At 39.7% G+C, this 25,963-nt stretch overlaps 3 protein-coding genes across 4 annotated transcripts in view; 1 reads left to right on the plus strand and 2 right to left on the minus strand.

The window, feature by feature from the left end:
* pkn1a (protein kinase N1a) overlaps positions 1 to 3,315 on the minus strand; it is a 40,380-nt gene extending 37,065 nt beyond the window's left edge. Inside the window, exon 1 of the mRNA XM_060859973.1 lies at positions 3,081 to 3,315. Coding sequence (XP_060715956.1) covers positions 3,081 to 3,101 — 21 coding nt within the window. The 5' untranslated portion in view covers positions 3,102 to 3,315. The remainder of the gene's footprint in view (positions 1 to 3,080) is intronic.
* A 2,169-nt stretch (positions 3,316 to 5,484) lies between these two features.
* On the plus strand, positions 5,485 to 9,788 carry c24h19orf67 (chromosome 24 C19orf67 homolog). The gene is made up of 7 exons (XM_060859853.1): positions 5,485 to 5,533; positions 5,614 to 5,788; positions 6,976 to 7,120; positions 7,518 to 7,618; positions 8,364 to 8,624; positions 8,972 to 9,130; positions 9,447 to 9,788. Exons 1-7 carry the CDS (start codon positions 5,485 to 5,487, stop codon positions 9,595 to 9,597), a joined length of 1,041 nt encoding a protein of 346 aa, XP_060715836.1. The 3' UTR covers positions 9,598 to 9,788.
* Positions 9,776 to 25,963, minus strand: prr36a (proline rich 36a). Of its 2 annotated transcripts, none has more exons than XM_060860030.1 (6): positions 25,600 to 25,963; positions 18,194 to 18,859; positions 18,022 to 18,103; positions 17,262 to 17,428; positions 14,588 to 17,116; positions 9,776 to 12,669 (listed from the first exon to the last, which is right to left on the minus strand). In XM_060860030.1, the coding sequence occupies exons 2-6, from the start codon at positions 18,798 to 18,800 to the stop codon at positions 11,612 to 11,614; spliced, it is 4,443 nt and encodes a 1,480-aa protein (XP_060716013.1). In that variant the 5' UTR covers positions 18,801 to 18,859; positions 25,600 to 25,963; the 3' UTR covers positions 9,776 to 11,611. The 2 variants fall into 2 exon arrangements, with proteins under 2 accessions (XP_060716013.1, XP_060716012.1); XM_060860029.1 differs by having other exon boundaries at positions 25,701 to 25,962.

The raw sequence follows: 25,963 nt of genomic DNA on the forward strand, positions 1-25,963 counted from the left end.
TTCCATGATGATTTCAAAAAGCCAAAAGCTTCACATTGCCATTTTATCAGTCCTGTCAAGCTTAGCCAGTTGATGATAAAGGTCACCCAAGTCTTATAATATCAGCATCGGCTCAACGTGCACACAAAAAACACTGCCTATGAAATCAGCCACCAAGCCCTATTGCTCCTCTAGATCCCTCTCTCTTACTCTCTCTTCCATTACTTAAGCGGCACTCACTCTGTTTCCACTTTAATCCTACTTTTATCTGGGCTGTTTATCCCACTTGTTATATTTCCATTTATATTAATACATAAGTCAGCCTGTCTATGACTGGCTAATCCCATGTCATTTCACTGCATGATTAAATCAAATTGGGGTCAGTACAGTAAATCGTCTTCCTCTTGTAAGACACAGCCATTGTCCTTAAGCGACACTCTATATTGAGCCAGGGATGAGTGGGAAATCTCCAAAATACCACAAGTCACCTCGCTTTGTCTCAGAAATGTACAATTCCAGTGTTATGGCTATGACATTTGAACTCATACTAGGACAGTTTGCATATCTTGTCATGTGACCTCTCAATGGAGAATGCACACGCATATTCAAATGGAAGCTATTCATTTACATATTAGTATCTGGAGCATTTAGGGATGGTTATGGGGTGGTTTTGGGAGAGGTTTTTGCCTGTGAGCGATGTGCATTTCTAAAAATCAACAACTAAAAATGAAAAGCGATGGAACTTCTGAAACTTCTGATGATGAAATAGATTTCATCATCAAAATTGATGACAACAAAATTGAAATTGAAGGATAGCTTCATTTTCTCAAAAGTTTTAATTAGAGCTGTAATAAGGATGTTATACTAAGTTAGGTATCTGTGATATTGTGTAAAACAAGTAGACTTGTAACAGTAACAGTACACTACAAGGAGAAGATCACATCCTGCAAAGTGACCTGATAGTAAAGTACGGCATTCACTAAATTCCAGGGGTTTCGTTACCACAACGTAAAGTGGCCGTGTTTCCGGAGGTCTTGGAAAAACGCCCTCTTTCAAAAAAAAAGCATACTATGAAGGACAAAACAGTCATACAGGTAGAATTATTTTAGAAAACAAATAAACAACCAAAAACTACGGTTAGTATTGGGGTTAGGGTTAGATTATCAAATAGGCCACGCCTACCAGATGACGCAATATCTGTTACTGTGTTTTGAAATCCCTGGAAATAAGTGCATCCCAGTAAAGTACAGGCAAAGAATGACAGATGTTATCTCACATACACCATGGCCTCTTAAAGGCATTTTTTTACACACTTATATTAAGATGAAAGAGGAAATCAGCTAGTAAAATCTATTTTCAGTTCAATTCCAATGTAGCCTGCTAGTGATATCTAACTTTTTTTTTTATGATTGCCAGTGGGTTGTCCTTGTCCTTGACTTTTCTTCAGAATGAAAGCCATAATTTCCTCGGTCTGGAGCCTCTGTCAGGATTCTTTAGCACTACTTCAGCTACTTCTTAGTACTCCTAGTTTCATCTCTCCAAATATATTAAAACTGATGGTTCACTGAAGGAGCTCACTGTTACATTTACATTCTGTTAAGTTCATAGTGTTATGTGCACTGATTTAGAGAGCGAGCCAGACAGGAGTATATTACATGACAATGATATCAGAAGAGGGAGAATTCTAACTAAAATTTGTAACCAGTTGCATAATTCCATGATTACAAATGTCGAGACAAGCGACTAACACGATCAGACGGTGACGATTTTCCCTTTAAATGCTCAGCTATGAGTGAGTTACAGCTATAAATAAGACAATTGAAACTGGTGGTTTTGTTTCATAGTGCTGCTTAATGTTAACACTTTTGACTAGCATCAAACTTTTTGAAGAAATGAGATCTGGTTTTGATCGTGATGTGGGGAGAATAAAATGATATTTTTCTGTCTATTATTTTTATTGTGTTTGTTTGTTGTTTTCATAGGCATGTGGTAGCCTACTGGTTAAGGTAATCGGAAGGTTGAGTTCGATCCCAGGTCTACCAAGCTGCAACTGTTGGGCCCCTGAGCAAAGCCCTTAATCCTTATAAAAAATTTGATAATGTAAGTCGCTCTGGATGAGTGTGTCTGCCAAATGTTGACAATTTTGAAACAAGCCACGTAACTAGTTTGATAATCAAAGCCGAGTCTTTCCTTTTTTTTAACCAATGTCTCCAGGCATGTGACTAGTCTCTGGTCCAATAAGCTGGCTTCAGGTAAAAAAATGATAAAAATGCATGGGACTGGACAAACTATAGGCAAAGGATCATGCTACAGATGCCAAGCTGGTTCGTGTTTAAAAAACAAGAATCAGCAAATTATGGCCAGGTTATTTCTTATACATTTATCTTTTCTGCTACGGAATTTTACAAGTATTCAGCAGAAATAACTTCCTAGTCCTGAAAGAATTATATTAACATCATAATATATATATAATTGTCCTTATCACAATACTGCATTTATATTTACAATGCGTTACAAGCAAGTCAAGACAGATGTAGTACAGGAAATAAAAAGACAAACAGAAGGTAATTAGATAATGGAAAATGGTTATTTTTGCCAGTGCGTAAAAATTGGAAAGTACTTTAGACAGGCTGCAAATTGTTAGTGTTAACACTGCACAAATAGGTGTCAAGATATAAACATCAGATAGGCACACAACAGATGTGGATCAGTGTCTGGTCCTTCGATTGTGTTTTGCTTGTAGTCATGTACCATATGTTATGAAACTATACACATGCACTTGGAAATTGGGATTAATTTGTAATAGTGAAAAGGATGACTATAAAAAGATTTCCATTCATAAGGGAAAGGAAAGAGAGCTTTTAGACCATTTGGACACTTATGAAGAAGTGGTTGCTCTTGAAACTTTAATTCGGTGGATTTGTTTGTTGTAAATGTCAAAACTGAACTCCAAATACAGGTTGTTTTAGCTGTAGTTTGGCCACAGGGTGTTCACACTGGCTGAACAGATTATTATGGCAGTTGTTTTGCTTTAACACGATGTTATATTTCTAAACACGTGTGATGATAAAAAACAAAAACAAAAGGTCAGTTTTACTTACTTGGATAGAATCATTGGCCATTTTGTGCTCGGTGGAAAATTGGAATTGGAATTTAAAAAAATGCACTCTGAATCCCAGGGGCTTGTCAGGCAGCAACAGTTTGTTTGTTTCCCTCCTCCCAGATATTTACTGATGGATAACAAAGAGGTCCAGGATGTCTGTATTAACGTGAGACTAAAATCCAAGAAAACATTCAGATGAACATATCAAGAGGGTCCAAAAGAACTGTCTCAAAATAAAGAGCGAGAGAGAGAGAGAGAGAGAGAGAGAGAGAGAGAGAACAGAGAGAGAGAGAGAGAGAGAGAGAACAGAGAGAGAGAGACAACAGAGAGAGAGAGAGAGAGACAGAGAGAGAGAGAGAGAGAGAGAGAGAAAGAGAGAGAAAACAGAGAGAGAGAGAGAGAGAGAGAGAGAGAGAGAGAGAGAGAGAGAGAGAGAGAGAGAGAGAGAAAACAGAGAGAGAGAGAGAGAGAGAGAGAGAAAACAGAAAAGAGAGAGAGAGACAGAGAGAGAGAGAGAAAGAGAGAGAAAACAGAGAGAGAGAGAGAGAGAGAGAGAGAACAGAGAGAGAGAGAGAGATAGAGAGAAAACAGAGAGAGAGAGAGAGAACAGAGAGAGAACAGAGAGAGAGCGAGAGAGAGAGAAAGAGAGACAGAGAGAGTTGTTCCTAACGACGCGGTTTATCTGAAAAATCGTTCAGAAATGATCTCCTGGCTGTCCAAAGGCGAACATCTTTTCCCCCACTGGCGGCTCTGAGACACCGGTCACATAATAACGACGTGCACAAAACAAGGGACAAAAACAACAAGGTTCGTTATAGAAAACATACAAACGATAAAGAAAACGAACGATAGTGTAAGTCGTACTGAAGAGTCAGCCAGCTAAAGAGCGGTAGGTAGAGTGTCTCTCTTTCCATTCAATACACATCTCACCGAGTGGTTCATTTGTTTGTTCTTCGTCCCAGCGCGGATTTCCGTCCACTCGACACACGTCGTGACCCGGAGCCAACTCACGCGCACTACAGACAAGCTCACGCGCAACACAGACGAGCTCACGCGCAACACAGACAAGCTCACGCGCAGCACAGACGAAAAACGACATGCGTGTAATAATTTCTTTCTGCCAGAAAAAAAGAAAAATATCGTCTTCGTTACGTCCTCGGTTCAGTGATGATTATCATTGTGATGATGATGATGATGATGATGATGATGGCCCGAGCGGGAGCTTTTGCCGTCGTATCCCCATGTGATCACGTGACCACGCCAAGGGGCGAGACAATGCACCCCTTCAATGGACTCTGTTCACAAATCACTCATTACTGCACCATCATCTATTTTCAAAACATTGTTAATATCGATGATACATTTCTTATTAAATGTATACGAGTCTTATTTTGATGAACATTCTCACATTCTAATCTAATTTATGAGGTTTCGTTTACGATGAATGGTTTTGTGTTATGGTTGTTTTTTTCATGATTATTTTGTGCATTTTTTTTATTTATTTAATCCTTTAGAAGCTTTTTATCCATCCAATTATTCCCCCTATATCCATGCCTTAACAATAAATAAATAAATAAATAAATAAATAAATAAATAAATAGACAAACAAACGAATGAATGAATAAATAAATAAATGAATTAATGAATGAATGAATGAATGAAGGAATGAATGAATGAAGGAATCAATGAATAAATGAATTAATGAATGAATAAATAAATAAATGAACAAATAAATAAATAAATGAACATATGAACACACAAATAAATAAATACATACTTCATGCACACATCCAGAGATCCTATTTTATGCGGTCATGATATTCGGTATCTTCCTTTTGTACCAACACAACCATGTGGTGTTACTATCAATATTATGTCAGAAACTCTTAGTCGTCCAGATTTCAATCAGCACTTGAAGGCGGCATAAGGAAGCAGTTTTGGGATTTAAATGACAAAACATTCAGGTTTTATTGTTTTAAACCCATCAATATGTTCGCTATATTTACATAGTCCCATTTTAAACACAATTTAATCTGGACATTAATCACGACACATTAAATAATTAGCTCAGTTAAATTTCTGGGTCGAAAACTGGCCTGTACCTTAAATTCTGATATCACTTGAAGGTAGCATCAATTTAGATCGTTAACGACGGTTGATGATTAGCTTTAGCTTTAGCTGTAACGCAGCTAACACGTTAGCTTAACATTCACGCTGTGAAAAATAGTAGGAGACAAATTAGCCAAATATATCCAAGTATTTAAATATACTTGTACGATATATACTAATATACTTAAATATACGTATATATTTAATATTATTTCAAGGCTGTCTGTCTGTGTGTGTTTGTGTGTGTTAGCTAACCGGCTAACATATTAGCTAACATATAACGGACCACTGAGATGTCATTTACCGAGGCTTATAACAGCGAAGCAAAACAAAAAGAAGCGGGTAAGTTATTTTCGTATTCACTATTACAAACTAAAATTAAATTAAATTAAATTAGACCAGTTTGATCTGCTCCATTATAGGCTGCAGTGCGACGCCATCTGTCGGTGAAGAAACGTACTGCACGGAAGAGCAGCTTGATTCTGGTCCATTTTCATCTGATCTGAAATTAATGGACAATAAATTACAACCCATAGAAGAACAAGTACAATATCTTCTAGTGAAAGCCGACGAGCTTCAAATCTGCCTGGTTCACAGGTGCAGTGAAAGAAAACGTCTGTTTAAGTCACTCATATTTAAAGACTTTTGACTGCAAAAGCGGGGGCACGGTGGCTTAGTGGTTAGCACGTTCGCCTCACACCTCCATGGTTGGGGGTTTCATTCCCGCCTCCACCTTGTGCGTGTGGAGTTTGCATGTTCTCCCCGTGCGTCAGGGGTTTCCTCCGGGTACTCCGGTTTCCTCCCCCGGTCCAAAGACATGCATGGTAGGTTGATTGGTATCTCTGGAAAATTGTCCGTAGTGTGTGAGTGAATGAGAGTGTGTGTGTGCCCTGCGATGGGTTGGCACTCCGTCCAGGGTGTATCCTGCCTTGATGCCCAATGACGCCTGGCACAGGCTCCCCGTGACCCGAGATAGTTCGGATAAAGCGGTAGAAAATGAATGAATGAATGACTGTAAAAGCTTGAACCTCCTTTTATTTGATTCAATTAGAGTTTATTTCTATGGCGCTTTTAACAACTGACGTTGTCTCAAAGCAGCTCTACAGAACATAAACATAGAACAAAAGGTTATTATAAAGAATGATATAAAGATTAATATAAGTATTCAAGATTAATGTTAGACATATTTAAATGTGTTTGTATTTATCCCCAATGAGCAAGTCTGAGGTGACTCAGGTGAATGTGGCGAGGAAAAAGTCCCTTGAACGGTAAAGGAAGAAACCTTGAGAGGAACCAGACACAAAGGGGAACCTCATCGTAATATGGATGATGCTGGAGGGTGTGATTATAAATATACAGTCTGATAAATGTTGTATTGATGCAACGGACCACGTGGAGTTTTATTTAATGTTCCATATCGTTATAAACAACATTCACATACATAAAGGCAGTTTAGCATAGCGGGTTCACCTGCTGGTGTTTTGGGAGGCCAGAGGTAACTTGAGAAGTCAGAGAACAACCACACATACATAGGGGAGAACATGCAAAACTCCACACAGACTGTAACCTAAGTTTAGAGTCAAACCAAGAACTATAGATATAGTGAAATGCACTCTGAAACAGCAAAATAATGCTACTCATTTGTTATTTGGATTCTGTTATACTGTTCTGCATAGAACCTTAATGGTTACCTCAGCAGGACAAACCAGTTATTTTGGGAGTGTGCTTTTTATCACCAGTTTACACAGCTTAATAAAAGCAACTCCTATGCATGGTCTTTGTAGCAAACTTAATTCCGAGAAGGAGGATTTCACTGATGTGGTGCCAACGTTCCTGAAGATGTGTCAGCCATATTTTAACTGCCTGGAGTCTACCGCTCGCAACACTTGTCCTGGTCGCTCTCCACTGCCCCAGTACATTCGCACCCAGGTAAGATCACATCAGACCAAAAGAACGCACTTCTATGAACTGTTTTTATCTGAAGTGAAGAACTGACAAATGCAGTCAGCGTTTGAATTACTGACAAGGTTATGGAAGAAATATCTGTGGTGAATTAGTTTAGTGAAAATATGACTAGTATTTTAAGTACCTAAGTACTTAAGTAAGTCTAACCTTTAACTGAAGTAATATTATTTTATAATCTTATCAAAGCTGGCTGTACATAAGTTTATCGGACGGCTATTCTCATTGATCACACTGAATTCACTCATTATAAAGTACAGCACTGTTGTTTTGAGATGTTTTATTTCTGTAGTTTATTTCTTAAACTTGCGCACACACACACACACACACACACACACTGTCACTCTCTTGTCATTAAACACAGCTGTTGCAGTTTTCTCAGCAACTCTGCAGTCAGCTGGAGCAGCTGGTACTAATATACGCTTCATACGGTTGCCTCTCTCTGGCCGAGACTGACCCAATAGGGTAAGTCACCGTTTCTTTTTGTTTAGTCGTAATTATAATTTTTGAATATATCGACGATGTTGATCAAGCTTGTTAGAAATAAAATCTGCGTTTGTTAAACACAGCAGTCATTAAAACTTCCTATAACATCTAAAGTTCTGTCCTTGTTCTCTGTTTATGCTAATGACACATGCTGCAAATTTGGTAGTCAAATTTTGACTTTGCATTATCACGGTTTCCTATTTGATTACTACACTTTTGCATTAAAGAAATAAAGGCAGAGCATGAACGTCAATAATCTTCAGACCTAGAGTAAAAAAGATTTGTTTGCTGTTTGTGCTAATAATGTACCCATTATGGGTTTTATATGTATTCACTATACTAAGGTTTTTTTTCTCTGCTGTTTCTCAAAACACGATGAATACATTATGAATTTTTTGTTATATATGTGATCATTTAAAGGTGCAGTATGTAATGTTTCTGGTTTAACAGCACGTATGCCTGTAGTTTATTGTTAAAAACTCTTTCTCTGTGTCTCACTGCTGTAACTTCTGGTTTGGTTCATGCAACACTGGCCCCTAGTGACCATATTCCCATTAACTCAGAGTTTCTATCAGGAATGGTTTCCTCATTATCTTAAATTATTTTATTTTTACAGCTCTAATAACATTTTTACTTTACAGATTGAAATATGTGGTGAAAAAAGAAATTTGGGCCTTAATTATTCCAGGCTTATAGGTTTCTCTCCCATTTCTTTCTCCCTCAGTGTCTCTCATTTCTACATTGGCCAATGTCAGGTGGATAACATCAACCTGTCAATCTTCCGTTACGGTCAACCCACACCCTTCCTGGCTTTAACCAATACTGGACTGTACAAACGAATGCGCTGGAATGTGGAGCGTAAGAAAGGGACAGAGGCAGGAGAAGAAGAAGAAACGAATGACAACAGGACAGAGGTGAAACAAAGGATGGAAAAAGAACAGGAGGCAAATAGAGAGAGAAGGATGGAAGGCAACAGTACAGAGTAGTGAGTGAGGATAAAATTGCCATAAGACGAAAGTGTGTTTTGCAGGAGCGTACTGTGAAGCATTTCAAAACCTGCCCAACTTAGGCTTTAAAATCCATATGATGTTTATATTGAGAAGCTCTTTCGCACCTAGCATATTTTCTCATTTTCCACTCATCTCTACATCATGAACATTACTGTTTCGTATTAGTATGAGCAAAAATAATATAGTCAGGTGTTCTTGTTTATTCAAAGTAAATATATCACACCTGTGTTCCGTAACATCTACGTATCATATAGAAAACAAGCTCGCATTGCGTGTGGTGTAGAATTTTATTATAGGAAACTTGTCTTCCGTCCTGTTGTAGTTACTTCCTCTGCCACGAGGACGTCCACTTAGTGGAGGGAGAAGTGATGATAGGACAGACAGACAGACAGAAAGGGGCGGAAGCAGTAATGAAGATGTGGTCTGTAGGGAAGTGGGTACAGATATATCCAGACCCAGACCCAGAAGACATCATGGACTGGTAATAGGCTCTTCACACAAAAACAATCACTCTGTACAGACAACAGGGAAATTAGCAAATAATTCTGGAAGTCTTCTACAGTTATGCATATTTAACAATTTAAGGCTAAGATTTACAATGCAGCATTGTAGTGCTGTTGAGAATCAATGTGATGGGATTATAAGGTTACAATGTGCAAAGATGTCCCTAAAATGACCCCATGCCCTTCGTAAATGTATACGCTTTAAATTGGTGTGTGCAAGTTTACCGTATAAACATAGCATAGGTGGAAAACTGGCCTCACTGTGATACTACATATAAAATAAATGTATCATAGGGTGCTGTGCACAATTCCTCAAGGTCAATACAAGCCGCTGATGTATCTGGGTCTGGAGGAGCCATCGCCCTGCGTTGCCACAGACTGTCTGCTGAGGGTGCTGTTGCCTACGGATGATGAGAGCATCACACACCCCATCACTTTGGACTAAGAGTATGTAACCCAACCAGGAACCAGAGAATCATTTTTATAAGTACAGTTAGAATCTATTTTTCTTTTTGTTGTAGGTTCATTTGCTTTTTCACTTCAATTGTTAGTTTTATATTTTCTCTTGTATTTGTCCGTTTTATGTTACTTTCAACCGCTGAAAAGACGTCAGGTACCAAATGTTATCATCTACCAATCCAGTTTTATTTTTCCCCATCAGCATCAAAACAGAAAAAAATAGTAACAGTTTGTAAGATAAATTCAGCTGCCATGGTTTGATAACATCTACACACTAAATACAAAAATACATTCCTTCATTTTAAAATAAATTACAAAAATATACACAAAGTAGTACAGAACAAAACTAATAATTACATTTGTTGTGCTTAATGTGACCACAGTTCATACAAGTTTTTGGATTTAATTTCATTCAGATTTTTTCCTTGATCCCTGAATGTTATTTACAGTAAATAAACAAGAACAAGTCCAGTGTGTCTGGCTTACACTAATCCTGAAAAAATAAATAATAAAAACATGAAATTTGATTCCACATACTGATGACAGTGTTATAGGTCTGAATATACCTGGAGACTTAATTCCCTGATTACAGAATTCAGTGACTAAACTATTAATTGAACTAAAAAAAAAAAAAAAAAAACACACAAAGTCAGACAAAATGTAAACGTTTCCACAAATACCTAGACAAACTGAAAACAAGTATACACTAATTTAGATTTACTTTTATGGGCATTTACACACAGTTCATTGCGCAGGCAGTCTCAATCCTTTAGTTTACCCAAATTTTATGAAGCATTCCTTTTGAACTAAGGGGACAATTGTAATGTTTTGAGGACAGTAGCCAGACAAAACAGCAGCCATGCTACATACATGCACAGTTAAATAGTGAAAAATCCTGGGAAACAAAAATTCACAAGTACAAATACAACACATTTTACAGGAAAGGGGCAGTACAAGATGAATTACAAGACCTTTTATAGAATTTGATCATGCTGGTCACAGTGCAGAATGATAAACAACATGGCAAAATCCATTCACACCATGTAAAATGATCGTTCTGGTCTTGGAAACATTTATGAGGCACAAAGAGGGATTAAACATGGCTTTAGATAGTGTTTGGTGCATCAAATGCATCTGAATAGTTCAAGATGAATCGTTCAAGTAGCACAAACAAGTTTTTGCGTCAAACCGTGCTAAAAAATATTAACCATATTTACCATAACTTCATTTGAGATATTAATAGCATCCCCCCCCTGCCCAAAAAGAACTTTGCTAATCCTTCATTAAAATAAAAAAAATAATTAAAAAAAAAAAAAAGTGAAAATTACTATCTACTGAAACAGTACTTACCTTAACATTTCATCTGAAAGATCAATTTCCTATAAACCTTCCCCATTATCATTAGTATACTAAACAAAACCTTGTCTTTTGTATTGCTGATGCTTTTAATTTCTTCATACTGTTACCAGTTACCTAGTGTAAGGGGGGGCCTGCATCAGTTGTTTTAGCCGTTATTGCAAACATTGATTAGGCTTCAATTAGGTTTCAATAGTGGCACTTAATAGTGCCATCTTTCTTGAATGCAAGCCATCAAGAACATGGTTTTTAAAAAAGAGGCAAGTAGTGCCTTCTACTCTACTCTAACTAGGTAAATGATTGCAATAAACGATTGCAATAAACTAATCATGGCTTGCTGAGAGAGCTGGTGCGATATGGCACGATATGGCATGGCCGTCTGGCAGAGGCAGGGGAGTGTACAGTCAATTCTTGGCTATCCAGTAGGATAAAGGTGGAGCCATGGGGGAAGAGTACGATTACAGCATTATGACCAACACCAACAGTTTTATATGAATAACCTTGGGTGTGAATTTATGGTTCTGTAGAATTCTTTTTTTTAATCAAAGTAAAAACAAATCACATGATTCTCATTCTTCATTCACACTCTACACACTATAGCTGCCCTTGATACATTTTCAGTCTGCCTACCCCAATAGTAGGCCTTAATGATGAGTCTCTAGCTCCACTACTGTCCATTCCCCCTTTGGAGAACTTCCAGAAAGCTCAGCCGAGTAGCTGCTAACAGAAGTCACTGTGGCAGAAGTTGGTGTAAGAGGGGGCAGGTTGGGCCACAGGCTTGTCTCCAGTGGGCTCAGTGTCCCAGCAGCCCCTCCAGGGAGGAGCAAAAGCGGGGAACAGTTGTCCCCATTTAGTAATAATGTCTGGTTAATCAGATGCTGGACAATGTCAGCTTTCTTGCCCCAGTCAAGCTCCAGATTAGAAAGCTGTTGGGCAGAGCTGGTTCCAGAAAGAGGTGGGCTGTTCATGGTCACAGTGTGAGTTAACCCTTCATGATCCAGAATGGGATTAGGAGATGGCAATGTGCTCTGTGATTGTGAAGAATCTGGGTTATCTGAACTGGAGCTTGTCTCTGGGATGCTACTTATCTCTTTGGGAGAACATTCATGTTCTACCTTGAATTTCAACACCATTTCTTTCTCTTCCATTTTGTCTTCAAACTCTTCCTCTGCATCACTGGTCTCTAGTCCCTCATAGATAGTGCAAAGCCCAGAAGGTGAGAGAAGAACTGCACTTAAATTTTTCTGGTGCTTACTTTGTTGTTTCTGTTGTTCCAGCTCTTGTTGCCACTGCATGATCTGCTGCCTCTGCTTCAGCTCCTGCTGCTGCTGTTGAATTTGTAGGTGAAGCAGATCCCTTTTTTGTTCCTCCAATTTCATCTCTTTCTCCTCCCTGCTCTTCTGTTCAACCTCCCTCTCCACTTCTCTCCCCCCAGATCCCTCATCACTTTTCTTCACCCTTCTTTTCTCTATCTGTGTCTCAACACTTTGACTCTGTTTCTCTCGTCGCTGTTCAATCTCCTCTAGTTGCAGCTGATGTTGTTCTAGCCGACGGAGTTGAGTGTTACACCCCACATTTGGCATCCTCGGAGGAAGATCAGTAGGCAGACGAGTCACATGATCGACACGTAGTCCATGGGGCTTGGGTGGTCTTGTGCTGACTGTGGGCACCTTTTCTTGCTGCAGAACACTGATGAGACTTCCTGTGAACATGGCAAACAGTCCAAGTAGGTGTTAGTGAGTGGGATAAGAGGGTACAGTACCATGTACAAGTAAAATGTTAAGCCATAAATGAAAAATTTAAATAAATAAATAAGAGTTGGTAGTGGAGCAATACAGAAAGCAGGGCACACAACTTAGACAAAAAGTATATTCAATATAAAAACATTCATCAGAATAAGAATATTTGTGCAGCAGTTTTTGTGCAATGAAAACAGCCACACCCTGTATATGCAGTAACCACCGACTACTGTGAAAAGTACAAATAAATAAAGCTTGTGTTAATAAAAAAAACAAAACAAAAAAAAAACCACACACAAAACCTCTTAACCTGGATGAGCACATGCAAGCACCATGCATATTACCAAAAGGTAGCAATATGTGCTAGATAGGAAAGGAGGAAGGAGGAGCACATACCACACACGCAAGCATGCCTCAAGCAGCAACCCTAGTGAACAGCAAGATCAGTGAGTAGATCACTGCTTTGTGCATAATGAGTCAGTGTAGTGGTGTACACAGTTTGGCATCTCAGAGTGGACAGACTGAAGATGATTCATTTGGCAAGTCAGTGCATGTCCATTAAAGAAGCTCATCTGACAGACTTTGGGTGGTGGTCAAAGCATAGCATTTGGTCAGCCCTAAATGGTGGGTCAGATGAACAGCAGAAGAACCAAACCACATGGAGATGAAGGCATATTAAAAGGGTCAAAAGTGGGAAAGGACAACTAAGCACCTTGGTAAAGAATGAGATCCAGAAGCCTCGTAGATCTCGTGCTTTCTCCTTCCCTCTGATGGTGGGATTCAAGGAGTCAGGGTAGGTGGGGGGGGAAGAAGAGGCAGCGAGGGGTACACCAAAATAGAAGTAGACTGGAATAGGAGCGCTATGTCCCAACTCCAGTTTTCAATAAATGCAACTATGTAAATAATGTAATTTGAGATACATGTGCAGATGTGCATGTGTGATCTATGTATGTAAAAGGTGGCAAGGCTGCCATCATAGAACATGACATGCCACTTTCAGAAATAAACAAGAATAAACATCAATCTCCTCTAATCCTGTAAAAATAAGAAAACTGTTAAAAGCTAGTATTTGTATGCAAAGTATGCCTGGAAATTTAAGTTAATCATTGTAACAAACGCTTGTTGTATGTGCATTTTATGAACGTGTGTGCAAAAACTAAAACATGGAGTGTGGTGACTAATCATTAATCATTACCATGCACAATAAACACGTTCATTTTCATTCCAAATAAAGGTCTCCTTTAATATTGGTGCAATTCATCAGCCTTCATCCATTTAAAAAAAGTATACCGGAAGAACAATTGTGTTAAATGTCTAACATTTATTTAAAGCTAGGACAATAAGTATTCAAGAGGGGGGAAAAAATATTCATATTCATATACATATATATATGAGGGTTAAGCAAACCCAATAGTGCAAAGGATAAACAAGGCATGTGTGGAGGGGGAAGTAAAATTCAAGAGAGAAGACTTACAAACTCAATGAGAAGAGGCAAAATACAAAACAATTAATTAGTATTTGCATTAAAAATGGCATGATAAACACACAAAAAACCCATCTGACAATTTTTTTGTTTTGAATAATTCATTCATGATATTCTGCAAAGTCCACAAGTCATGCCAGTCCAAAGAAACACTTTTTTAAAGGGAGAAACAAAACATTTTTTCTGTAATTAGTAGTTATTGCACATACAGGACCATATATTGATAAGGTACCATTAGAGTTAGGGTTAGAGTGATACCACCATTTTGAATGATCAGCCTCTACCCCCACCCCCCCTAAAAATCTAACATCTTTGACATCAAGACAAACCTGGGAAGACCCTGACAGACAGCAAACAACACTAAAAGGTGCATTGGCAAAGTGCAATCTATACATTACCTGTCAAGAAGCTATCTGTCTTTTCACATATTGTTGAGTAGTAGGAATGTGGTGCATCAAGATCCAAGTCTTGTTGGTGCTCAGAGGAGGAAGAACTATCCAAGCCTGTCTCAATGGGGACTGTACCGCTTAGTGAGCAAGTCTCTGGCAACTCCTCACTGACCTTCCAAGAACACATATGCTGCTGCCCTGAATTCATTTGAAACTCCTCTTGCTGGTCAAGGAGGTCAGCATCTGCAGGAGCACCAGCAGGTGCATGGTCCAGCTCCTTAAAAAGTGATTCTTCTTTGGTTTCATCTGGAAGCTGCTCTTCATTTTCGAGAGAAAGAATGCCTGGGCTTTTAATGCAGCTCTCAGTCGTAGACTGGGCATTAGAGTTAGAGGTGGTGCACTCAAAACCATAGGAGGTAGCTGAAGTGGCAGACTGAGGTGTGTCACCACCACCACCTCCATCCATCTCAGCACAGGCCTCCTCACATTCCTCCACCAAGGCCAACATGCTGTGAGCAACTTGTGTGCCATCAAAGCACTCATTTCCTGTGGAACCAGGCTCAGTAGGGTCACTGATCTGCATATCCCCATCTGTGTCACTAGCCTCATCCCCTATGGCAGAAGAATGGGAGGATGGTGCAGAAATCACATTTGACAGTCCTGCTAACATATCTACAGGAAGAGTCTCAGGTTCTTCCTCTTCATGCTCAGACCCTGCAGTATCAGATCTGCAAACTCCTTGGTCTTGCATAATGTCTGGCACAGCAAGGGGAATTGGGCTGACCGGTAAGGGCTGTTTTTGTTTCTCTAGTCCAGGGCTTATACTGTAGTCTTTCAGCTCTTCAGGTGTGCTTGCACCACTACGAGTATGGATGGCTAGTTCTGAGTCAGGCAGAGTGCTAGACTGAGAAACGAGTTGGGAATGGGATGCCAAGTCTTGTTTGAGGCCCACAATCAATTCTAAAGTAGGCTCAGCGAAAGGCAGAGTTGAGCTTGGAACAGGATCCATAACAGCTGGAGAGGATAGATCTGTTTTGGTAGTTCCAATATCGAAACAGGCTTGAGCAGCAGGTTGGTTTGGCAATTCTGAGTATGTTTGCCAATGGTTGGAAGAAGGACTGGAGACAAGGATAGGATCTGGTTGAAGTGACTGTATCCAGGCATCAGCAAAAGGATTTGGTGAAGAAAGGGCAGAAACAATGGATGAAGGCTGCATACGATTCAGGTTGTCCAATCTGTAGTCTTCTGCAAAGTCATCTTCATCTGCATTTCCATAACTTTCAAGGCCACTCTCTGTGACACCCTCACTTGCCATCTCCACATCATCATCCTCATCGTCATTGTCATTGCATTGCCCATGTGGGTCTTCAGTCATTTCTGATCCAACTTCCATATCATCAACATGGTCATCATCATCTTCGTCATCATCTTCATTGGCTAAAATATCAGGGAATTTCTCAAAGTCTGGAGATCCTGCTGATGCACCTTCTCCATCAGCACCTTTTAGGCTAGCCTCACCTAGATCATCCATACTTTCAGTGCCCTCTAAAACACCAGGAGCACTAAGCTCTGAGGCCCCCTGCTGGCTGCAGCTTACATCCTCAGAGTCAAATTCAGAGGGCAGGCCTCCTGCTCGCCATAATGAACCAGCCAGACCAGCTGAACCAGGCCTGGACTCTTCAGTAGGCTGTGTACCACTCATGTCAGACACAGACACCTGCTGACTGCCCTCCCTCTCCTCTTCCTCTTCAAAATTGCATATTATCGGCTCTTGTTTCTCAACAACCTCCGAGTCTTTAGGAGGCACTTGGGAAGTAACTGGAACCTCGCATGGTGAAGCAGGTACATGTTCTTGCTCATTCATGTCATGTGCTACAACCAAAGTATAGTCATGAACAATTTCAGATTTCTGTACAACAGTTGGAGGATTAGGGGTTTCAAGTACAGGTACATTAACTTCTGACTGTATACCTAATGGCTCAGCATCTGTCATCTCTGTGGGGGAACTGGGGTCCACATTTGTAGGCTCTGGGGCAGGTACTTGCACCCCTTCTTCCGGACCTTCGACAAGTGCACTGATCTGTTGATCAGTCTGTGTTAGCTCAACAGAAGGAACTTGTGCTTCCATCACAGATTCTACAGCTGCTATGGCAACAGTTTCTAGAACAGCAGAGGGTTCCACAGGCACTAAGGATTGTTCTTCTAAAGGCTTCCCTTTGATGACTAATGGCAAAACTGACTGCGTCGGTTTGGCTGTTTGACATTTCACAGAGACTTGATTACTACTTACTACTTGCTTGTGGTTAATAATCTCTGTAGCCATTCTACCTGAAGCAGTGCGTGAGGAAATGTTTCGGGGACTTGGTGGGACCTTTCTTGTTGGTACTTGCACTTTATCCATTTTTTGTTGAGACATTCTAGTGTCTGTATGTAATCGCTTGGCAGCTGCAGCAGGTTTTGAGGTCTTTGTTGCTGTAGAGCATGTAGTCGTAGTGGCTAGCGGTTTTCTGGCCGCTGCACTGGTGGTGGTTTTCATTTCTGAAAAAAGGAGGAAGATGCAATTTGAATGGTTATCACCAATAGCACTGAAAGGGTAAATACACAGAATAAAAAAAAATTAAATAATGTATAGTCTTCTTAATATGCAAACTACAGTAGAGGGAAAATCCCATATTTTATCTACCTTTTTTAGCTGCTACAGTAGCAGAGACCTTGGAAGGTTTTGCTGATGCAGAGTTGGCACCAGAGGGAGCAGAGACCATTGTTCTTAAGGCTGTAGATTTACTAGCAGTGGTTGTTGGTCTAACTGTTGCTGAGGAAGTGGTGGGACGAGACGTTGCTACAGTTGGCCTGAAGTAGAAAAAATACATAATTTTTTTTTTTTTATCTGCATTATTAACATTAAGAATAGGAGCAGAAATGCCTTCATTAAAAACACTTCACCATTCAGAACCATTTAACAATGGGCACACTTTGCAAGTTCACGCCCTCAGAAAAGTCAGCTGCAGCAGGCTCCCAAGTGCCCTCTGAAGAAAAATGATACTAAAAGGGCTCAGTGTTTGTGTGTATACTTGTACTGCTTGTGGTTGTGTGGGTGTGCTGGATTTATGCTGATCAGAGATTTAATCCAATAAGGCACTGCATTAGGAGGAAGTAAGCAGTTTCTACAAAGATAATTGCCTACTTTATGTAAACAGAAATAATGACACTTTATTTAATAAAAAAAAAAAAAAAAAAAAAAAAAAACCCACACACTACAGAATTCCCCCCACCCCCCAGGACATGAATGGTGTCAGGCTAATATTGTGAGAACACTGCTTAATACAAAGTTGTGGCAAACATTTGTGTTCTCTAGAGATTTGCTGCTTCATTGGCAGCCAATTTTTTTTTTAAATCAAGGATTAGAATTCCCATTCCAATTAACACCTCGTCATTGAACTTACCTGGATGCCTTGGGTTTAGTGGTGGCTTTGGAAGCAGCTGAAACACTGGCTTTGGCAGCAGTTGCAGCAGTAGGCCTTGGAGCTGAAGACAAATAGTTGGGTTGAGCAATTCTGTTAAAATATAAACTAAAACAAGACAGAATTGGTGCAGAGTACTTCTGTTGAGCCGTACCTGTGGTCTTGGGTTTAACTGCAGCATTGTTGCCTCCTGTGACCGGCCTACTGTTCAGTGCTTGCGAGGTTGCTGTGGGCTTTCGTGCCCCACTGCTTGTAGAAGTTACTGGCCTAACAGAGCCAGCAGTTTTACGTTCAGCTGCCTTCACTTGTGTCCTTGGAGCTACAGTTGTTGCAGTGGGCACTTTTTTTAATTGAGGGGATACTCCAACAGTGGTACTTTTCTTCATCTCCGGTTTCTTGCTTGCACTGTTTGAGACCATCTTCGTAACACCATTGGCCACTCGGCTTTGAGCTGTAGCAGGGCGAGATGCAGCACCTGTTGTGGTTGTTGCTTTAGTGCCTGCTGTATTAGGCATGGCCTTTATTGGGGCTTTAGTCTTGACCTTAGGTTTTGAAACTTTCCCATTAACCTCTTTTCCAGGCAGAGGTAGTGCTATGGTTGCTCCATCCTGCTCACTTTCATTTTCAAGCTTCTCAAGCTGTGAAGATGATGGGCTAGAAACTTGTTGGACCTGCTCCTCATTGGCAGCTACTTCAGGAACAGGCTCCACTACAACTTCTGCTGGCTCAGCCGGAGTTGTAGCAACCCCATCAGGTTTCATCTCAACTGGTGCCTGGCAACTTTTTTGTATGATCCAGTTAACTCAGGGTCAGCAGGGTTCTTAAAAATAAGAAAAACACTTTTTTCTTATTTTAGAGTTAGAAAAAGAGCATCTCTGTATTACTGTAACAAATAAATAGCAAATAATGAATATGAATTCTAAACATATGAATGAACACCGTTTACTAATAAGTAACAGGTGAAATGTTCCCTGAACATTACCTGAATATTCCCTGAAGCTCAGTAAGAGTTGTTTGATTTGCCTCAAATTAATTCACGCATTTTCTTAAAATGTTTTCTCTTTAAATCCATTTATTTGTTATTTTAAAATTTTATGATTACACAGAATACAACACTGTGAGGTAGTTTAATTTTAGTGATGATCTGAGTTGCCAGGTATTTTTGGTTCTTGATGTACAAAATCACAGTGAAGATGAAAATCAATTTATGCATGTAAGGAATGCTTCATGTTAGTCACCGAGTGGAAGCTATAAGGCTATTCGGGTTTATACCAAATCTGATGAAGATCCCAACATAAATGACAATTATTTTTAACTACAGTAGTCCTTAATTTGTTGGTTCCCTTCTAAAGGTCTTGCCATAGTGTTAAAACTTTGCGTTGTTCGGAGACAAACACAAATAATGGTCAAGAGCTCAACCAGAAAAAGGGAATAAAAAGTTAAAATGGAGAAAAGAAAACCACTTGCAGTGAACTCCATGACCTCTCACTCTACTTTCCTTTAGCGGCACTGCCCTTTAAGCCATGGGATTTCTTTCTCTAAACCTCTACTCCCCTTTGCCTTCTTTTCTTCCTCCCCCCTCCCATTTCACCCTTGAGAGACCTGTTCCATGCAAGCAGATGGCCTGGGCAACAGAGCTATTGTATTGGTTCAAAAAACCGGCTTGACCGGCAAGCAAGAGGATGAATAAAATGTGTGGTTGTGTGCTGGGGATGGTGGGGGATGTAATACAAGAAAGACTGAAGCAGTGAAATTCAATTTGTACTCTGTTTTACTAGACAGATGGAACAGGCAAACGGATATAATTAAAGTGCATGAATGAGTGCTGTAGAAGCATAATGGGTGAAATCACCATCATACATAATACTAGTGCAGACAATCGAATTGGTAAGGAATGGAAGTGAAAGTCATAAGTGGTGGAAGAATGGTCATGTAAGCGCCAATATATTGTGCCAAAATTTACTACATTTTCCCATTTATACATGTTCCAATTTATCCTAAAATAACCCTGATTTAGAAGTCACTAGAAAAAAGGCATTGGGTGAAGGACATTCTTCATAGGATCACAACTGGAGAAATAATTTCACACAAACACAGTAATCCAGCTACATACCAAAATCTTCACTGGAAATGACCACTGCCTTATAGAACCATGTTTATTACTCAAAAATATTAATCATGCATTTGTTTACAGATATTGGTAACAACCCATTGTGGCAGTTATCCAAAATGGCTTGCCAATTACAGTATTTCCATTTTTCAGATTTTGTTAAATGTTTTAGGGTACGAGTTAAAGCTAACACTCAGACACATTTGTAAAATGCTCTGAAGATGATCACAGCCAAGACCAGAGACAAGATCAGAAACCATAAATCCTGAACAACTGCTTTCAGTGGTAACATCACATTTTTTGCCACCCTACTCAAACATTTGCAAGAACAGCCAATTCCTCACCCTCATTCCAGTAAAGCATCAGCTTTCATTAGTCATAGCATGTAAAGTAAAAGCATTTCAAAAGAATCCTTTTTCAAATTATGACTTCATTCTTTCGGTTTCCTCACCAAAGCCTTTAAGAAGGGACTTCTGACCCCAAAGGCACCAGGCTGGTTTTCATTCTTAGTCTCACTCCTGTCTGTCAGTACTTTTCCACACATTATCCACCTTAAAAAAAACCCAGAAGATTAGGTCTGATGTGTGTGAGACTTTGATTACTCAGCAGTCTTGGATTATTAAGCAGGACAGACTGTTAGACAGACCGATTTCTGAATTGATGGGGGGGGGGGGGGGGGGGACTCAGTTTACTGTCTAGACCAGGAAGCATGAACTGTCTAGTGTTCTGCCTATCTGTTTATTAGAGCATAGACATTAAATATGGCACACTTGGTGAGCATGCAGGAAGCATTTAAGACTGTAGCATGGAACAGGGAATGGAATACATTTTAGATAATAGAATACAACTTACTATTCATGTGATTGCAGGCTTTTATTGAAGCAGAAAAGAGGGCATGCTTTAACTACAAGGCAGGTCTATTAAATGATGTGTTTAGGGTAGCGGGCCAAATGTATATAACTTTGTGATCAGCAGTCATGGAATGCATGTGTTCTATAAATGGTAGAAATGCTCAAAAATACTACAGTTTAACAGCTCTCTCAAACTGAGCAAGCGTCTGTGTTCATTTGCAGCTGCAAACTGGCCACATCCTGCATTCTTGACACAAGAGCCAGCATGATGACCAAATCCATCTTCCCCTCAGTCTTATTTCCAGTCAAGAAAAGGCAGAAGTCATAAAAACTACTCTCCCTGTACTTTAGATGAAGAAAGATTAAAAATAAAAAATAAAATACAGCTGCATCTTGCACTTTATTTAAATTACATTAAAAAAAAATAACAATACAACCACATATGTGACACAAGGTAATACCCCTTAGTTATAGGACAAACAGAAGCAATGAAACAGACACCCGAGAGAAGAGGCAAAGAATGCACAGCTCACACTATCCACAACCTTAAAAGGCTGCACTCTCACCATGCCATCAATACACACTGCTGAAATATAGTCCCCCCTTCATAGCTTTCATACTCATCCTCCTCTCTCTCCCACTATTCTACACAGTACATCAATGTCCTGACTACTAGTGAGAACGCTGGCGGTTTGCCAGTTTGTAAGACCTCTTACTGGGGCCCTGAAATACGTCAGCATGCCAAGTAGGACAAGGCCACTGCATGGTGATTTTAGGCCTTTCAGTGACACTAATCAGCAACTATACTGCTGTTTGCAGTTGGTAACCAGTGTTGGTTTTCTTTCTTTTGAGATTATAATAGGATACAAGGTGTTGAATGTCAGTGGAAGGGGTTATTTTAAGTGAGAATCATGAAGGACTGCCCATATACTAAGGAAATCCTGAACTAAGATTGTGTACAGAGTCATATGAAGATACTACAAGGATTCAAGTCACCCATCTCATGGTCACTTTTTTTTTTTTACATTTTATTTATTACACTGGATATCCAGAGGATAAAGATTGTAAAAAAGACTGCTTTTCAGCTGCTGCAATCAATAAACTGTTCCCAATGGATAATGCTCACACAAAGCTTATAGCTCCAACAATTTCCACATACTTTTGTAACGTATAGCAGCTTAGTAGCTCAACCTATAAAACTGGTTTAATCCATAGAGAAAAGCTCCTTCCATCATTAAGAAGACCGCGCCCTCAATACAACACCACCCCCCCCATTACCAAGCCATAACCACAAAAATGTCTCTATTTAAGTGGGTGTTGATGCACAGCCTTGATTCTGGTGCATTTGTCTATTGAAAGGGTTCATGGATACAGGAAAGCCCTAAGGTAGCCAACGGAATCTCTCATTCAACTGGATTAGTATTGGCCATGCATTGGAGTGTCTAATGTTCAAATGTGTAAAATGACACTGCAGAGCTCAATGGTGTGCCAAATTCACAGGGGGGTTGGTATGGAGCAGGACAGCAGCATTTGGTAAGCCACCACCACAGAGAGACAATGTCAGGTGGCAGGCACATGCCTTTTTCCACAGGAAAGCCAGGGAAAAAGGGAAGAAAGGCAGACTAAATTCTTACATGAAGATCATTTACACAGAGCGTTAAACAGGGAGGGTGGTGGAGATGGTGAACAGTGACGAGATGGGTTGAGTCACGTCTCATGATGCAATGGGGATTCTGCAGACATTTATTAACATACAGGAGTTGTGCCTAAATGGATTAAAAATGAGGCCGGTTGCTTATATATGCCAGACATTCCATTCAGAGCACAATGAAAGTCTGTCAGATGCCATGTTACCGTTGACAATTAATGAACTAATGAACAATTCAAAGCATTGCAATGATCACAGCACAATATTCACGAACTGAAGTGCCAACATTAAACTCTTGAACCACATCATTCTATTAAACTCTTCACTGCAAACAAACAAAGTTGCTGGCAGTGTAGGAATTGCATTCAACTTCTTAATAAGTGCTTAGTGCTTAATTGCATTCAACTTCTTAATAGCTAGCCCTCAAAGACAATATCCATACAAACAACACAATAAAAAAAAAAGTACTGATGCAAAATTTGAAACTTATGCAGTATCCCAGTTTCCTTTGACATTCTTCACAATAATCATGGTGACAGTCTGGGTTGGGCATTTCGCTCTGAGATCAACATAAAAGGGGACTGCTACTGCAAACAGAGCTATACCAAAGATGTCGGCACTCCCAAGTATCAACCAAACAAAAGATGATCCCAACTTGAGACTGCTGTAACTAATATTTTCATCATAATTACTGAGTTACTCGCATGGGTCATTCAGCCAAAACAAAACCACCATGAAAAAATATTGCATTTGCTTGACCAGACCGCACAAACACACCACAGCGGAACATGCGATAATAAACAAAGCATGAAAAATGATGAAATCATTAGCTCACTGAATGAAGACCACAATCAAAGCCATACAGATGCAGGAATCTGACACTGCCCTGCTCATGAGAATCTCACTCAAAAGTAAATCTGACCCTTTAACACTTTTCTTAAAGCCTACCTAGTGGCAGCAATGCTAAATTAAGCCAAATGCCCTTATTAAAACAGGTGTCTAAAATAACCAGACACAGCTGAGCCGTTGCACCAAAGGATAAGCCTAGGATTTGGCACATGCTCAGAGAAAGTGGACAACACAAAATTACAAGAAAGGCAGGAAGCTACCAAAATCAAAGGCCTGGATTTGCTAAACTATGAGGTGTTTTGTAAATAAACATGTCCAAGCATATCTATATTCCTAGAAAAAGACAATTTGATTTATGTCAGGTGACTAAATACAGATCTCTTCCTGCAACCCACAAGTTCCCATCCCCCTTTCCGGCATGTCTTAATGGTTTCCTTGCTCCAACACACCTGATTCAACTAATCAGCTAACACACACTCTTTCTAGATCTGAATTGATTTAGTTAGCACAAGGAAAACTACTCTGGGACCTTAGTTCAGTGCCAAACATGCAAGATTTTCATTTACTTCCTCCAAACTTCATCTTGGAAAAGCTGGGTTTCTGGTTTTTGGAAACAAGTAGACACACAAGTGCAAAGAACCAAGGTATCAAATGCTCCATCTAACATGGGTGGAGCATTTAAAGCTGAAACCACAATGGTTAAACAGTGCTGCCTTTAGCAACTACTAGGTTGTTTTGATCTTGCCATCTAGAAACTTCTGGAAATTTCATTAACATGGCAGGTGTTTCACAAAGGAGCAGATTAAACATTTGAGCAACGCCATAATGGTCAGGTAAACATTTTCTAATGAAACTAAACCTGTAAAACTAAAAAAGCTTGGGCACTTTGATCCCACACTGACATTTTATAACCAAAAGGAAACTACTGGCTTGTTTTAAGCAAACATGTAGCTTGTGATACACCATGTACATATAGTGTAGACATGTCAAATACCATGACATTTTCTTCATATTTCCCACCACTAGATAGGACTAATTTTCAGTATGTTGGATCCATAACTGCAATTAATGTAAACAGGTTTCCTGCCCTTTTGTTGTGTCCAAATTCGTGTCAATCACATACTTCATATGTTCCGGACAAGGATCGGTTTGACACCCAGTGGCACACACCTATCATGGAACATCATGGAAAGAAATTCATCTTAAAACACTAGACCAATCCTAAACCTGCAATAATGGACATACAACAGCACGTTCTCGCGAGCAGTCAGAGCATTCGTCACCCCTTAAACGGCCCATTTGTTAATAAGATAGTTTGCAAATGAGTCCAGGAAGCGTAAACCCTGCAGCTGCCATTGGGCAACAGGGTTAAATTTCTCTTCCATTCCTCACCACAACTCACACCTCCATGCAAAGTAAACAGGGTTCATGAACTCTAAACACACACCATGTGTACTTTACATCCACAAACACAACGAAGCTGGGATTTAGTCATAGAGAATCTCTATATTTGTTGTATTTGTTGAACACCTCCTTGTAAACATCCAAGGCAGGTGGTCACACAATCAATCAGCATCTATTACACTTTATTGATCTGATGCCCTGGTTAGTAAATGAGTAACATTTTATCCGGATCCCATTTGGGTCCATTTTAAACGGTTTAATTGCAATTACGACACACCTTCAACTTGATCTAGTGACAAAAGGTGATATTTAAATGAAGGCACCTGACCACGTCAGACACCCACGTTCACATAATACACTATATACTAAACAGGTCAGAGTCTCAACAGCGGCTCAGATCATATGAAAGCCTTTTTTTTTTTTTTTTACAAAAACGTGTCCAAGAGCAACATTAGGATCGACGTGACCAGAACAAACGTGAACGACCTACGTGATGTTATTTACACAAAGACAACGAATTTGAATTTGGTTCAATGCACAAACAAAAACAAGAAAAAAACGGACCACAGAAAACGTAAACAGCTCCAATAGATGCTGCGCGAGATAATAATAGTAATAATAATAATAATAATAATAATAATAATAATAATAATAATAATAATAATAATAATAATAAAGGAATAATAGGAATAAAACACCTTCAAATGAATTCGGTTTTCGCTCCGAGACACAACGCAGAGATCCGAACCCAGTGTTGTTTAAAGCACAAACGTGAGCTTTGGACGTTTTCTCCACTCACCGCAGGCCGCTTTCTCTTCTTCACACGTCAACGGAGCCGCACGCGGAAATTTCTAAACGCGTCTTTCACCTTTACGTAGCGCACGCGCGCGCTACCGCCGTTATCTCGGAGGATGTATATATGCGCGCGCGTGCACACACACAGGCAAAACAAGTCAGAAACAAACGATTTAGAGGCTAAACATTTCCTCCCCTCGTGTTATAAGCACGCGTTCAAAACCACGATTAAACTACAAACCCCCCGGTTTCCCCGAGCTACCCCGG

This window comes from Tachysurus vachellii, chromosome 24 (assembly GCF_030014155.1).
Source record: "Tachysurus vachellii isolate PV-2020 chromosome 24, HZAU_Pvac_v1, whole genome shotgun sequence".
NCBI lineage: Eukaryota > Metazoa > Chordata > Actinopteri > Siluriformes > Bagridae > Tachysurus > Tachysurus vachellii.

What these genes read in the sequence shown, in the direction of transcription:
- c24h19orf67 (XM_060859853.1), top strand. Translation starts at nt 5,485, where the DNA reads ATGTCATTTACCGAGGCTTATAACAGCGAAGCAAAACAAAAAGAAGCG. An exon ending in CAAATCTGCCTGGTTCACAG is followed by an intron (nt 5,789 to 6,975) that starts GTGCAGTGAAAG and finishes TGGTCTTTGTAG; the next exon opens with CAAACTTAATTCCGAGAAGG. An exon ending in CCCAGTACATTCGCACCCAG is followed by an intron (nt 7,121 to 7,517) that starts GTAAGATCACAT and finishes CATTAAACACAG; the next exon opens with CTGTTGCAGTTTTCTCAGCA.
- prr36a (XM_060860030.1), bottom strand. Translation starts at nt 18,800, where the DNA reads ATGAAACCTGATGGGGTTGCTACAACTCCGGCTGAGCCAGCAGAAGTT. An exon ending in AGTTAAACCCAAGACCACAG is followed by an intron (nt 18,104 to 18,193) that starts GTACGGCTCAAC and finishes ATTTGTCTTCAG; the next exon opens with CTCCAAGGCCTACTGCTGCA. An exon ending in GACAGATAGCTTCTTGACAG is followed by an intron (nt 12,670 to 14,587) that starts GTAATGTATAGA and finishes CCATGTTCACAG; the next exon opens with GAAGTCTCATCAGTGTTCTG.